This window comes from Orcinus orca, chromosome X (genome assembly GCF_937001465.1).
Source record: "Orcinus orca chromosome X, mOrcOrc1.1, whole genome shotgun sequence".
Classification (NCBI taxonomy): domain Eukaryota; kingdom Metazoa; phylum Chordata; class Mammalia; order Artiodactyla; family Delphinidae; genus Orcinus; species Orcinus orca.
The window spans coordinates 4,616,048-4,631,833 of NC_064580.1; the positions used below are offsets into that span (position 1 = coordinate 4,616,048).

At 45.8% G+C, this 15,786-nt stretch overlaps 2 protein-coding genes across 6 annotated transcripts in view; one reads left to right on the forward strand and one right to left on the reverse strand.

The window, feature by feature from the left end:
* Positions 1 to 7,884, reverse strand: part of PUDP (pseudouridine 5'-phosphatase) — a 357,188-nt gene extending 349,304 nt beyond the window's left edge. For 2 of the 3 annotated variants that reach the window (XR_007474854.1, XR_007474855.1), the window contains exon 1: positions 7,483 to 7,884. Coding sequence is in view for 1 of the 3 variants with exons in the window: in XM_004265426.4 (XP_004265474.1) it covers positions 7,483 to 7,552 (70 nt within the window). In the remaining 2 variants the exon portion in view is untranslated. The remainder of the gene's footprint in view (positions 1 to 7,482) is intronic. The other variant, XM_004265426.4, reaches the window with a different exon arrangement.
* STS (steroid sulfatase) overlaps positions 6,257 to 15,786 on the forward strand; it is a 184,359-nt gene continuing 174,829 nt past the window's right edge. Inside the window, exon 1 of one of the 3 annotated variants that reach the window (XM_049704884.1) lies at positions 6,257 to 7,088. In XM_049704884.1, the coding sequence (XP_049560841.1) occupies positions 7,075 to 7,088 (14 nt within the window). In that variant the 5' untranslated portion in view covers positions 6,257 to 7,074. The remainder of the gene's footprint in view (positions 7,089 to 15,786) is intronic. The other 2 variants (XM_033420235.2, XM_049704885.1) reach the window with 2 other exon arrangements.

Consider the following 15,786-nt stretch of genomic DNA (forward strand, 5'->3'; position numbering starts at 1 on the left):
TTGTCTGAAGCATGTACAGTGAGGCCTGCAAGATGGCGACCTGACGAATTCTACCATTCTTTCCATATTTATTAACTAGCATTCTCCTGCTGCCCATGCCTCCCCTCTCTTTTCTTTTAAGGATCACGACTCACAGATTTCTTTTTTAAAAACGTAGAGTCTTAAAATCCATCACAGTCATTATTCCTTTGATTTCCACTCACCCTGCCTTTCGCCAGTGGGACCCCCTGCCCTGGCTCTGGAAAGGTGCCCACACTCATCTTGGGTTTCACAGGCCCCAGTCTGGAACTGGCCTCTTCTTCCCAGACTCTTGGTTCCTTTCCTTGTGTGATATTTAGAAATCCAGAACTTGACTGCTTTTAAGCAGCCATGAATGCTGCTCCGGTGGTGTGGGGAAAACATATAAACGGCGGGGAACACAGAACCACATTGACAAATATACGGCTCTACTGGAAAGGTTTACGTGGCAAAGTGGACGCGGTGCAGGCAACTGTATTTGCTTTGATGAATGTATGCTTTCTCATGAGTCTGACGGCAAAGGTGGGGATGCCCTTGGACCCCGTGCCCTAACACCCTGGGAGAGATCAGGGCACGTGGTCCAAGTCAGGCAGAGCTGCAGGGATGCGGGGGGGGGGGGCCCAACTCACAGAGCCACCCTGGCTTCCTGAGGGTGAACAGCGTCCAGGCAGCCCTGCACTTCCCCGCAAGCACCCCTGCCCGTCTTTCTGCCTCAGGGTTCAGGCCTTCGGGACACACAGGCATTACATCACCGCCGATACCAGGTCCCTCAGGCTCCTGGCTTCTCACTGAAACATCCCACGCACTACCACGGAAGACAAGAGCTGTCTTGATACGACAAGACTTTACTAGAAGGAGGGCACTGACCACATGGAACATCTACCCCAAGGGGCCGTGAGTTGGTGCAGTATGTTCTTGGCAGAAACGGCTGAGGGAGGCCACGTGAGGCACGGGCATGATGTCTGGATCAGAGGGAATACGAGGGATGGAGAACAAGTGAGGTGGCAGCGGGAGGAAACAAGCAGGCCAATCCGGAACGCAGAACATCCTCTGAGAGAACCAGCCTGCGCTCTTCCAAGAGTCCCTCTCACGGCGAAAACACAGGCCATGCAGCTAGGGGATGGGGCGAGGTTTTCTAGTTCAAAACAGGCTAAAGGGACATGACTACCGTCTGGAACCCAGTGTGGAAAACACCAGAGTAATATCCACCAGGCAGAGATCATCCTCACCCCCACATTTCAACACAATCGTTAATAACCAGTCTGTCTTTTTTTTTTTTTTTTAAATACTACTCTCTGTGTGATAAAAACAAGCTCTTCTCTGCTTCAGAAAACGTGTTTACTGCTCAGCCATCTGTTCTCCTCGTCTGGAATATCCACTGTCCTACCTGCCCCTGAGAGCACATCCTCCCAGTGATTTCAGTTCAAATGACTGCCCTGCCCCTTCTCCTGTCCTTCTCATGTTGACCGCCAGCAGTTACTCAGAGATTCACGCGTGTTCTGTGTCCCAGCTGGACTCCAAGACCACTACAAAGAAGAGACTTGCTGTGAATCCCCTGCAGCACCCGGCACAGTATATTCTGAACAGATAAGGAAGGAGTGAACTCACTCCTCTAGAGCTGCGTTGTCCACCACAGTACCCACAAGTGGCTACTTCAATTAAGTAAAACTAAAAAATTAAGAGTTCAATTCGTCAGCTGCCCTGGCAGCATTTCATGTGCCTGGGTGCCCCTGCGGCTCCCGTCCAGGGCAGCTCAGATACAGAACATTCCCTCCACGGCGGGCAGTTCTGCCGGGTGGACATGCTGCTCCAGAGAGCACAAGGGTGCCCGGTTCTCGTCAAGGACACGATGATGGCAGCGGAGAGACGGAAGCCTGCTGCTTACTTTGGAATGCGTCTCCAAGGCCCCAAATAGCTCAGGTACGCAAACTATGACCATCTGCTCTCATTTCGCGTACAGACTGGGCAGTGAGCAGACTGGGAGTCGAGCAGACTCTGGTTTGCCTCTGGATCCGTCCCTGATGTCTAGGCCTAGAGAGGAGAGTCAGGGGACATCAACTGGCCAGCCCAGTGCCGGGAGCCATGCTGATGGAACTGCCCTCCAGGCAAGGGCGTGGAGCAGACCATCCTCACCCCAGGTATGCGCCCCTCTCTGCACAGACACTAAGCTACTGACCGCAGGCAGCAGAGCGAAGGATGTGTGGGAGCCGCACCTTGAAGGAAGGTGGGCATGTACCTGCCAAACACTCAAAACGCACGTTGAGAGGTGTTAGGATGGCAGTCCACCTCAGCAAAGCCAAAGGGGGAAGACATTTCTTGAGCAGAAATGCATGTGTGTCACAATTATTATGTTTTCAAGAAAATTCTCCTTAGACACCCCAAAGGCAATTTTAAACCACAGACCAGCATTGCCCTCCCCCATTTTAACACAATTAAATGAAGCTTTTAATATACGAAATGCCGGAATTATGAGTCACCAGTATTCACATATACCTGACAGTGAGAGCTTTATCTTCTAATGTAAACCATTCTGCTATAACACTACTGCACCTTCCAGCTACAGGCTATGTATCCATCACTTTTCAAACACCTCAAACAAAGCTGTGAAAAGTCACCTGGGCACCTGTGGAATGAGTGCTTTTGGTGGACGTTTCTTGGGGGCATCATCTCCCTTGCTCTTTTACATTGCATTAAATCTCCGTCTACCCCTGAAAAATAACACCATGTAATGGATAAATTATAGTAGCTTAAAAAATGAAAGAAAAAATAAAGGAACAGAATCAGAGAAAGCAGAGAATAATCAGAAAGACAAAAGTGAACAAAGAATCCCCCACACACAGCTTTCCAAGGAGAAGAAAGGAAAAATAGTTTGAGAGAGGAAAAAAAAAAGTTTGCACAGCTAAGATTCTAAATAAAAGCACACAATGAGGGGGACGAGGAAGCTAGGAGGAAGCAAGGAACGGGCAATCTACACCTGCACTGACAGAAACCTGCTGAATATCTTAGTGGTGTTACCAGCTGGACCAAACTCCCGTCGACCTGCAGAATTCTGCAATTTTGATCTCACCTTCCTGTTAATCTAGAAACGGGAGCAGCTGTGGTGCATAAGAACCGCTAACCACAGGAACACGGGAAAGGCTGACGCGGCTCAGGTCTATTAGGAAGCACGGCCAACGGGACCTGAGTTTACCCACCTCGGTCCCCCCTCGAGTGCTTTCTTATTCCTGATGAATTTCCTGACATTCAACATAGTCCATGGGTACCTTCGCCTGCCCCTACCAGCGTCTTACTCCAAACTGAGAAAGTACAAGTCAGGGCCCCTTTCTGCGTGGGCTCTGCTCGGCCGCAAGGCCTCAGACTGGCCTCCGAATTTCCGCCACCTCCTGTGCAAATGTAGAAGGGACCTAAATGTCACCTGGTAAGGTGACATCAAACACAAGCGTGTGCCCTTAGTTCCGGGGGTTGGGGGCACGGCAGAGAGAAGGGGAACGTGCCGTAGCACAGGTCCCCTGACATCCGTGACGAGACCGCAAGGCACACAACAAGCCAGGGACGGGGTGAGGGTGTCTCTGGGAGCCCCAAGGGCAGACAGTAAGCTCACACCGGCCATCCCGAACGAGCGTTTATTCTGCTCTACCTTCCTGAGACTCTTTGGGAATGTCTGGACTGAGTCACATTACAGGATAGGAACCAATGGACGCCGAAAAGCTCATCATCTCCACTTTTAAACCTCATACGTGTTACACAGGGTCAAATACAATGTACGAAAGCTCTTCCGAAAATTCATCTAGGGCGTGTGCTACAGCTGTACAGAGAGATCCTGTGTTTGTCATCAGCTTTGTGGAGGTCCCAGCGTCTACAGAAACCAGCGTAGGTGAGGTGAGCCAGAGGACGACGGGTGACAGCGGATTCCGAGCAGACTGGGCAGGGCTGCGAGCTGCTTCGCTCAACAATGGATCCCTGAGCCCCAGGAGCAGCACAAAGGTCCCCCCTCCACCCAGCCTTCATGCTGTACCCTGGGCCCCGGATGGAGAAACGGGCACTTCCATACGGTCTCAAGTGCTATGATTACTATTCGGCAAGCAGGAAGCTGTAGGAGTACAAACAGGTACAGGATAGGGGATCTATTCGTCTACGTGAAGGTGAAGTAGAAGCCAGGTGTCACCCATTAAAATCCTGCCACCTCTGTGTGTTTATGGAGACGTGGTCAATTATAATTGACACTGCAAACAGTCGTATTTCCCCTCACAGATCTATCGTATTATTTTTCTGCTTATTTTTTAAACATTTGAAAATAAGCTTTTTATTTTTCCTGGCTGATTCTTTAAGGATTTAATTACTGTAACAGACTCCTAGAAAGCATATTTTATGTATACCACATTTTACATATTCCTAATTCTGAATATTCTTAACATCCACCCTCCATCTGGCCCCGTTATCAACAGCAGACATCAGTGAGTTGCTTCCTAAGGTTCTGTACCTGGGTTGTCCCATACGGTAGGCACTGGCCAAACGTGGCAAGTGAACCCATGAAACCTGGCTAGTTTGAGCTGAGATGCCCTGTGAGTGTAAGATACACACAAATGTCAAAGGCTAGGTAACGAAAAGGAATGTAAACTATCTCAACTACTTTTTTTTTTACTGATCATGTGTTGGGTAACAATATTTTGGATGTGTCAGGATAGGAAAAAAGTACCATTCAAGTTAATTTCCTCTGTGTCTTTTTGCTTCTTTAATGTTGCTATAACAAAATCTTACATGGTGCTACTCCTATCAGATAGCAGGACTCTGGACCACCAACTTTCTTGTCTCTTAAAGAGAATGGTCCTACCTCTTGTACTCCTAACTTCAGCTATTTAATGAACTAGATAATCTTCCCTATTCAGGAGCTGACATAGTATTTCAAACTTGTATCTTCTTCCTTCAACATCTTATCCTTGTTCATAAATAATCTCAGTCCCCTTGGTCTCTGTCTCTAAATGGCATTTGAGGGCCAAAATTACTATCTAGCTCACAGCTAATTGTTACCTCTGTCAACAAAAACAGATTCCAAAGATCGAAAGGAAAACAGCATCAAACATTTCAAAAGCACTAGAAAGTAACCCTGGGTTTCTGGTCAACATTTCTGCAAATATCTCCATTGACTTCCTCATTCTCCTCTGGTTAAACAAGCTTCCCCATGCAACTCTTTGTTTTCAGTTTCACTTCCCTGAGAATACAAGATTGCAGCTACATTAACAAACAGAACTTCCTGGGGAAATGGATTCACAATTCTGAAAAGCAGGCCCACCGAAAAACACCTCATAATAAACTGATGATACGTTGTTATGCCAACAACAGACAACTGAAGTCAGGCGCTTAAGAATTACAACAGGTATAATCAAGTAGATTAAATGAGGTAAAGTAGCACATTCTGGAAAGTGGTGTTTTATACCAGACATTTTGTAAAAAAAAAAAAAAAAGAATAAGCAAAGGTGCATTTCTGATAAAGTTCTGCAAGGCCTTACCACCGCCTCCAAGAGTCAGGGCGGAATGAGGTAAAGGGCAGAAAACGAAGGGGGAAAGAGGAGCTAGGTCTTATCCTCCCAAAGGCCACTAATTCTTGTTTCTCTGACCAGTTCAGAGGATTGGGTAACAGTGCCAGACCAATGCTTGATAAACTTTAAACTTGCCTTAACTAGCAAAGAGGAGACCCTGGTTGATAACTACCCATGCAAGCACCACCACATAAGTCATATTCATGGCTCCAGGGAACAGGTATATGTGTATCTTGAGTGGGGATGAAGCATAAGGCTCACTTAGAAGTCTAATAAATTTAATTTTAATGGGACACCTCAGTTTGTATTAAAATTCATAAGACTCACAAAACATGTTCTCTGGACTTTTCATTAGAGGATAAGGAATTTATTTGACAATTTAACTTGACCATCTAAGCAGGAAAACTCACATCTACAAACTGTACTTACGAATCCCAGATGCTTTTTGAAATTGAGTCATTTCAGATTTAGTAGCTGCATACACTGTTCTACCCAATTAGTTACCTCTATGGGAATTTATTTTACCCCTGAGGAATTCATTCGTTTATATCTCTGGGTCCATAAAAATAAGACTGTTTTTTGTGTACCTTTAAAATAAAAAATCAGTGCCATTACTACTGAACCAGTGAGCGAAATGATCGTGGGGGCAAGGTCACACTCCCCTGTAAAATGAGCACATCACTTACATTTAGAATCAGATCGATCTGGAATCATTTCTCAGTTCTGTTCCTTATTAGCTGTGTGACCTTGGGCAAGTGACTTTACCTCTCTGAGTGGTGCCGATTTTGTTTTTAATTAGGGCAAACATCTCCTCCCACCTTGCAGGATTTTATGAGAGGCAGCACTGATGTATGCACACCTCCACCAGGTTAGTAGCCTACGTAAAGCATGCAGACATTTTTAAAGTCCTATGAAGCCCTCCGGAGACAATGAGGTCAGAACGCGTTTCCTAACCCTGTAACACCGGGTAGTGTCATGAAACATACGCCCAAGCTGTAAGGCAGAGCTCAGAGCAGTTCTCTGTTGAGTTATAAACGCAGCGTTTTCTACGAATTCTACTTGAATTCGCCTCGGTGGGTAAGTTCACGCCTACCACCATCGACTACGGGTCTGTTCGGCGCACACAAGATTGTTAACCGCTCAAAGCCACAGCACGGGTGTGCACCTCTAACTCCCCGGCACTTGGGTGAAAATGTAGATTCTGATTGGGCAGCTGTAGGGTGGGGACTCGGGCTCTGCACTGCAAAACTGCTGCTCCCCGGTGATGTCCCTGCTGGGAGTCACTCGGACCAGCCAGACTGAGCAGGACTCCTCCGCCGCCTCCGCGCTACAGATACTTGGGTGTGGAGCAGTCGCGGTGGCGTGGAGCGGTCCTGTGCACTGCAAGAGGTTCCGCCGCATCCCAGCCGCTACCCTCTGGACACCAGCAAACTCCCACCCTCCAGCTAGGCTGCCCCAAACGCCTCCAGACGTCGGCAGAGGCCCCCAAATCGGCGGGTAGAGGACGCTGCCCTGTAGGATGCTACGAGCAAGGTGCGTGCACCTCTGGGCAAGCCTGCAGTGATCCTAGAGGCCGGGGTGCAGACAGGGAAATGGAGGCCCGGCTGCGCGCGCAGCGCCCGCGGCCCCCGAGGCCCAACGCCAACCTCCCGCCCGCGCGGTGGTCCCCTAGCACCGCGCCCTCACGCGCCGCCCCCCACGCACTCCGTCCCCACGCGCGGCGCGGCCGCCGGAAGTAAGTGCCCCGGGCGCCGTCGACGCCTCAGCCACGAGCGCGGCCGGCCTGACGTGGGCCCCGCACCCCCGCCGCCCGCCAGCCCGGGGACCCCGCACACCGCCCCGCCGCAGCTCACGCCCCTGAGAGCCTGTACCCCCCGCCCGCGTCCTCCCAGACAGCTCTCGCGGGAGGCGGCCGCAGGCTACTCACCCAGAAGGAGGCCGTCCAGGTCAAAAAGCAGGTGGGTGACGGGACGCAGCGGGGGCAAGGGCGCCGCCATTGTGCCGCCGTCTCGGCCGAGTGGGGGCGGGGAAGAGGCGCGCGCGCACACGCGCTCCGGGCCTCCCCAGCGCGCCCCGAGCCGTGCTGCGCACGCGCGGCCCCCGGCCTCCTCGCGCCCGCGCCCCCGGGACGCTCTCGCGCAGGCGCGTTCGGGCAAGCCCCGTGAGCCCCGAGCTGCTCTGCGCACGCGCGCCTCAAGCGTCCTAGCGCGGTCCCTCAAAAATCGCGCGCCCTGAGCCTTCGCCGCCCGGCGCTCGCCTGCGGCTGGACTCCTTCCGAGGCTCCTGGAATACGCGACTGGAGCCGCTCCCGCGCCCTCTGGGCCTCGCCGGCATGTTCTGCGCACGCGCGTCGAGGACAGTCACCCCTGCTGTCGCCGCCGCCGTGGTACGCGCGGGCGCGACAAGTTTGCCCGCATCCACCACCACCACCACCACCACCACCCCCCCCGCCCACGCTCACTTCATACCCGTAAACGGGCTGGGATGCTGAGTCAAAGGGCCGAGCAGAGCCGAGTTCCTAATCTGGGTGCCAATGCCTGGCTCGAATTTGGAAAGGGCATGAGGAAGGAGGGAGGGCATGGAGGGACGACGGCGCATGGGGTTGATGGAAAGAGTGCATAGATGCTCAGGTTGGCATCCTTGAGAGCCACCAAGTAAATGGGTAGCCAGGTGGCCTTAGTTAAGGGGTCCCCGGTGGCTTCGTCCCCGCCCGGAGCGCCCGTCCCTGGACGCCTGGCAGGTTTCCGTTTCAGTTTTGCCCGCCCGGCTCCCTGCGTGCCTCGTAGGGCGCACGCGCAGTGGCGCGCGAGTCCCCATCCTTTGCGCCTGTATACCCCGAGCATCCCTGGCTGGTCCATTTTCCCAGAGCAACCCCCCGCCGAAGTTTGATAGGAAAGGGCCGAAATAATAAGACGTTTTAAAATGCCTTGCCGTTTTTGCCTTTATGTCTCATCTGTCTTGGATTGCTATGTGTTTTCTTTTTTTCCCCCAAACTTTCTGAAGGCAACCTGCAAAGCATTCTTTTTTTTCGACCACTCTCAGGAATACTTTCCCACACCCCCGTTTCTATTTAGTGTTAGTTGGCATTGCATATGCATGTTTAAGCATAAAGATAGGATCTTTCCAGAAGCAGAAATAAGAACGTTTCAGAGACTTTAAAATCTGAGCGTTGTGTTTCTGGTGAAGTGCGTAAACTGCACTCGGAGGCACCTGAGTTCAGCAAATGTATCAACAATAAGCAGTAAACCTCTGTGCCTTCGTTTCCTCGTGTGTAAAACCGGGGTGTTAAATGACGCAAGGCAGGTCAAGCTGTTGGAACTGGCAAATAGTATATGCTCAATTCATTTATGTCTTTTTAGAGCTGTCGCTGTGAGACACATTCCCTGTTTTTACTCCAATCATGATTTCCCATTGAGGACCCTGGATCTAAGAGAAGGCAGTTCATCATCCAGTTAGTGGAGGGACTGTGACCCAAATGTGCTAGGCTCCTGTATCAAAGCACCACAGACCGGGTAGTCTCAACAACAGGAGGGTATTGCCTCAAGCCAGAAGTCCAAGATCGGGGGTCAGCAGGGTTAACGCCTTTTGAGGAAAGGATTGGTTCCAGGCCTCTCTGCTTGGCTTGTACACAGTGGCCTTATTCCTCTATCTCATCATATTGTGTTTTCTCTATGCATCTATTTCTGTGTCTAAATCTCCCCTTTTTATAAGGACATTAGTCATATAGGATTGCCACCCAGACTCATGACTACATTCTAAGTTCATTACATATGTCAAGACCCTGTCTTCAAGTAAGGTCACACTCTGAGGTACTATGGGTTAGGACTCCTACACTTTTTTTTTTTTTTTTTTGAGGGGGACACCATTCAAGCTGCAAAAGATTTGTTCCACAAACATCGGGCACATACTGTGTGTCCATGCTCACCTACTGGAACCTTTAGAATTCTTGCTCTCAGTTTCTTTCCATTTTTGGAAACAAATGGTCACACAAAGGAGAGAGTTATTTTTCTCTCCCATGGTAACAATGTTGCATCTGTTCATTGCTTAGATAAAAGGAGCATTTTTATTTATTTATTTATTTATTTTGTGCAGGTTTTTTTTCTGACAAATTGATTAAGATATAATTCACATACCACACAAATCAGCCATGTAAGAGTGTACATTTTAATGACTTTTAATACAGTCACAGAGGTGTGCATCCTTCCCCATAATATGTCAGTGCTGCTCTCTCACTTTATCCCAGCTTCCCCTTCCACTGCCCCATGCTCTCAAGTCTGCTTTCTACGTCTGCGTCTTTATTCCTGCCCTGCCACTTTTTTATTCGTCAGTACCGTTTTTTTAAATCGCATATATATGCATTAGGATACAGTATTTGTTCTTCTCTTTCTGACTTACTTCACTCTGTATGACAGACTCTAGATCCATCCATGTCTCTACAAATAATTCAATTTCGTTTCTTTTTATGGCTGAGTAATATTCCATTGTATATATGTACCACATCTTCTTTATCCATTCATCTGTTGGTGGACAATTACGTTGCTTCAGTGTCCTGGCTATGGCAAATAGTGCTGCCATGAACATTGTGGTATGTGACTCTTTTTGAATTATGGTTTTCTCAGGGTATAGGCCCAGTAGTGGGACTGCTGGGTCATATCGTAGTTCTATTCTTAGTTTTTTAAAGAACCTCCCTACTGTTCTCCATAGTGGCTGTATCAATTTACACTCCGACCAACGGTGCAAGAGGGTTCCCTTTTCTCCACACCCTCTTCAGCATTTATTGTTTGTAGATTTTTTGATGATGGCCATTCTGACCAGTGTGAGATGATACCTCATTGTTGTTTTGATTTGCATTTCTCTAATGATTAGTGATGTTGAGCATCTTTTCATGTATTTGTTGGCCATCTGTATGTCTTCTTTGGAGAAATGTCTATTTATGTCTTCCACCCATTTTTGGATTGCATTGTTTGTTTTCGTGATGTTGAGCTGCATGAGTTGCTTGTATAATTTGGAGATGAATCCTTTGTCAGTTGCTTCATTTGCAAATATTTTCTCCCATTCTGAGGGTTGTCTTTTCGTCTTATGGTTTCCTTTGCTGTGCAAAAGCTTTTAAGTTTCATTAGGTCCCATTTGTTTATTTTTGTTTTTATTTCCCTTACTCTAGGAGGTGGGTCACAAAGGATCTTGCTGTGATTTATGTCATAGAGTGTTCTGCCTATGTTTTCCTCTAAGAGTTTGATAGTGTCTGGCCTTACATTTAGGTCTTTAATCCATTTGGAGTTTATTTTTGTGTATGGTGTTAGGGAGTGTTCTAATTTCATTCTTTTACATGTAGCTGTCCTGTTTTACCAGCACCACTTATTGAAGAGGCTGTCTTTTCTCGATTGTATATTCTTGCCTCCTTCATCAAATATAAGGTGACCATATGTGCGTGGGTTTACCTCTGGGCTTTCTATCCTGTTCCGTTGATCTATATTTATGTGTTTGTGCCAGTACCGTACTGTGTTGATTACTGTAGGTTTGTAGTATAGTCTGGAATCAGGGAGCCTGATTCCTCCAGCTCCGTTTTTCTTTCTCAAGATTGCTTTGGTTATTCGGGGTCTTTTGTGTTTCCATACAAATTGTGAAATTTTTTTTCTAGTTCTGTGAAAAATGCCATTGGTAATTTGATAGGGATTGCACTGAATCTGTAGATTGCTGTGGTTTGTATAGTCATTTTCACAATAGTGATTCTTCAGATCCAAGAACATGGTGTATCTTTCCACCTGTTTGTATCATCTTTGATTTGTTTCATCAGTATCTTATAGTTTTCTGAGTATAGGTCTTTTGCCTCCTTAGGTACGTTTACTCCTAGGTATTTTATTCTTTTTGTTGTGATGGTAAATGGGATTGTTTCCTTAATCTGTCTTTCTGATCTTTCATTGTTAGTGTATAGGAATGCAACAGATTTCTGTGCATTAATTTTGTATCCTGCAACCTTACCAAATTCATTGATTAGCTCTAGTAGTTTTCTGGTAGCATCTTTAGGATTTTCTGTGTATAGTATCATGTCATCTGCAAGCAGTGACAGTTTTACTTCTTCTTTTCCAATCTGTATTCCTTTTATTTCTTTTTCTTCTCTGATTGCTGCAGCTAGGACTTCCAATACTGTGTTGAATAAGAGTGGTGAGAGTGGACATCCTTGTCTTGTTCCTGATCTTAAAGGAACTTCCTTCATTGTTTCACCATTGAGAATGATGTTTGCTGTGAGTTTGTCATATATGGCTTTTATTATGTTGAGGTAGGTTCCCTTATGCCCACTTTCTGGAGAGTTTTTATCATAAATGGGTGTTGAATTTTGTTGAAAGCTTTGTCAGCATCTATTGAGATAATCGTATGGATTTTATTCTTCAATTTGTTTATATGGTATATCACATTGATTGTTTTACGTATACTGAAGAATCCTTGCATCCCTGGGATAAATCCCTCTTGATCATTGTGTATGATCCTTTTAATGTGTTTTTGGATTCTGTTTACTAGTATTTTGTTGAGGATTTGTGCATCTGTGTTCATCAGTGATATTGGTCTATAATTTCCTTTTTTTGTGATGTCTTTGTCTGGTTTTGGTATCAGGGTGATGGTGGCGTCGTAGAACAAGTTTGGGAGTATTCCTCCCTCCACAGTTTTTTGGAAGAGTTTGAGAAGGACAGGTGTGAACTCTTCTGTAAATGTTTGATATAATTTGCCTGTGAAGCCATCTGGTCCTGGACTTTTGTTTGTTGGAAGATTTTAAATTACAGTTTCCACTTCATTATCTGTAATTGCTCTGCCTATATTTTCTAATTCTTCCTGGTTCAATCTTGGAAGGTTGTACTCTTCTAAGAATTCTTCCATTTCTTCCAGGTTTTCCAATTTATTTGCATATAGTTGCTTGTAGTAGTCTCTTATGATCTTTTGTATTTCTGCGGTGTCAGTTGTAATCTCTCCTTTTTAATTTCTAATTTTACTAATTTGAGTCCTCTTCCTTTTTTTCTTGATGAGTCTGGCTAAAGGTTGATCAATTTTGTTTATCTTCACAGAGAACCAGCTTTTAGTTTTGATCTTTGCTGTTGTTTCCTTCATTTCTTTTTCATTTATTTCTGATCTGATCTTTATGATTTCTTTCCTTCTGTTAACTTTGGGTTTTCTTTGTTCTTCTTTTTCTAGTTGCTTCAGGTGTAAGGTTAGATTGTTTATTTGCGATTTTTCTTGTTTCTTGAGGTGAGCATGAATTTTATGAATTTCTCTCTTAGAAATGCTTTTGCTGCATCCTGTAGGTTTTGGATCGTCATGTTTCTGTTGTCACTTTTTTCTAGGTATTTTCTGATTTATTCTTTGATTTCTTCAGTGATTTCTTCATTATTTAGCAGTGCACTGTTTAGCCTTCATGTATTTGTGTGTTTCACTGTTTTTTTTCCCCCCAGTAATTAATTTCTAGCCTCATAGCTTTGTGGTCAGAAAAGTTGCTTGATACAATTTCAGTTTTCTTAAATTTTCCAAGGCTTGATTTGTGACCCAAGATGTGATCTATCCTGGAGAACGTTCCTTGTGCACTTGAGAAAAAATTGTATTCTTCCACTTTCAGGTGGAATGTCCTAGAAATATCAATTAAGTCTATCTGGTCTATTGTGTCATTTAAAGCTTGTGTTGCCTTATTTATTTTCTGTCTGGATGATCTGTCCACTGGTGTAAGTGGGGTGTTAAAGTCCCCCAATATTATTGTGTTACTCTCGATTTCTCCTTTTACGGCTGTTAGCCTTTGCCTTATGTATTGAGGTGCTCCTATGTTGGGTGTATAAATATTTACAATTGTTATGTTTTCTTGTTGGATTGATCCCATGATCATTATGTAGTGTCCTTGCTTACCTCTTGTAACAGTCTTTATTTTAAAGTCTGTTTTATCTGATATGAGTATTGCTATGCCAGCTTTCTTGTGATTTCCATTTGCATGGAATATCTTTTTCCATCCCCTCACTTTCAGTCTGTATATGTCCCTAGGTCTGAAGTGGGTGTCTTGTAGACAGCATATATAAGGGTCTTGTTTTTGTATCCATTCAGCCAGTCTGTGTTATTTAAATTTATTATTTATTTTTGGCTGTGTTGGGTCTTTGTTGCTGCATGCGGGCTTTCTCTAGTTGCAGCGAGCGGGGGCTACTCTTCATTGCAGTGTGCGGGCTTCTCATTGCAGTGGCTTCTCTTGGTGCGGTGCACAGGCTCTAGGAGCGTGGGCTTCAGTAGCTGTGGCACGCAGGCTCAGTAGTTGTGGCGCACGGGCCCAGTTGCTCTGCGGCATGTGGGATCCTCCCAGATCAGGGCTCGAACCTGTGTCCCCTGCATTGGCAGACAGACTCTTAACCACTGCACCACCAGTGAAGCCCCTAGTCTGTGTTTTTTGATTGGAGCATTTAATCCATTTACATTCAAGGTGATTATCGATATGTATGTTCCTATTACCGTTTTCTTAATTGATTTGGGTTTGTTTTTGTGCATCTTTTTCTTCTCTTGTGTTTCCCGCTTAGAGAAGTTCTTTTAGTATTTGTTGTAGAGCTGGTTTGGTGGTGCTGAATTCTTGTAGCTTTTGCTTGTCTGTAAAGCTTTTGATTTCTCCATCTAATCTGAATGAGATCCTTGCTGGGTAGAGTAATCTTGTTGTAGGTGTTTCCCTTTCATCACTTTAAATATGTCCTGCCACTGCCTTCTGGCTTGCAGAGTTTCTCCTGAAAGATCAGCTGTTTACCTTATGGGGATTCCCTTGTATGTTATTTGTTGCTTTTCCCTTGCTGTTTTCTTTGTATTTAATTTTTGACAGTTTGATTAATATGTCTTGGCGTATTTCTCCTTGGATTTATCCTGATGGGACTCTCTGTGCTTCCTGGACTTCATTAACTATTTCCTTTCCCATATTAGGGAAGTTTTCAACTATGATCTCTTCAGATATTTTCTCAGTCCCTTTCTTTTTTCTCTTCTTCTGGGACCCCTGTATACTTCGAATGTTGGTGCGTTTGATGTTTTCCCAGAGGTCTCTGAGACTGTCCTCAATTCTGTTCACTCCTTTTTCTTTATTCTGCTCCCTGGCAGTTATTCCCACCATTTTATCTTCCAGCTCACTTATCTGTTCTTCTGCCTCAGTAATTCTGCTATTGATTCCCTCTAGAGTATTTTTAATTTCAGTTTTTGTGTTGTTCATCACTGTTTGTCTGCTCTTTAGTTCTTTTAGATACTTGTTAAAAGTTTCTTGTATTTTCTCCATTCTGTTTCCGAGATTTGGGATCATCTTTACTATCATTATTCCGAATTCTTTTTCAGGTAGGTTGCTTATTTTGTCTTCATTTATTTGGTCTTGTAGGTTTTTACCTTACTCCTTCGCCTGTAACATATTCTTTCGTAGTTTCGTTTTTGGTTTTTGGTTTTTTTTGATGTGTGGGGCTGTATTCCTGTCTTACTGGTTGTTTGGTCTGAGGCGTCCAGCACTGGAGTTTGCAGGCAGTTGGATAGAGCCGGGTCATGGTGCCAAGATGAGGACATCCAGGAGGCCTCACTCTGACTGATATTCCCTGGGGTCTGAGGTTCTTTATTAGTCCAGTGCTTTGGACTTGGAGCTCCCACCACAGGAGCTCAGGCCCAACCTCCATCCTGGGAACCAAGATCCCGCAAGCTGCACGGTGTCACACACACACAAAAAAAAAGTAAAAAGAGAAAAAGGAGCAGTACAATAACAAAGAACAAAATACAAAATAAAATTAGAAAGATGAAAAATATATTAGGAAAAATAAAAATATAATTGAAACATTTGCAGCAGTATAAAACAAAACCTCAATAGAAAAAAGAAAAAAACACGGGGGGTGGGGGGGGCAAGCCAAAAGGAGCAGAACAATAACAAAGTATAAAGAATAAAATAAAATTATAAAAATAAAAGATTTTGGACTTCCCTGGTGGTGCAGTGGTTAAGCATCCGCCTGCCAGTGCAGGGGACAAGGGTTCAAGCCCTGGTCCAGGAAGATCCCACATGCTGCGGAGCAACTAAGCCCGTGTGCAACAACTGCTGAGCCTGTACTCTAGAGCCCACGAGCCACAACTACTGAGCCCACGAGCCAGAACTACTGAAGCCTGCGCACCTAGAACCCATGCTCCGCAACAAGAGAAGGCGCAGCAATGAGAAGCCCGTGCACTGCGACGAAGAGTAGCCCCCACTCACCCCAACTAGAGAAAGCCCGCA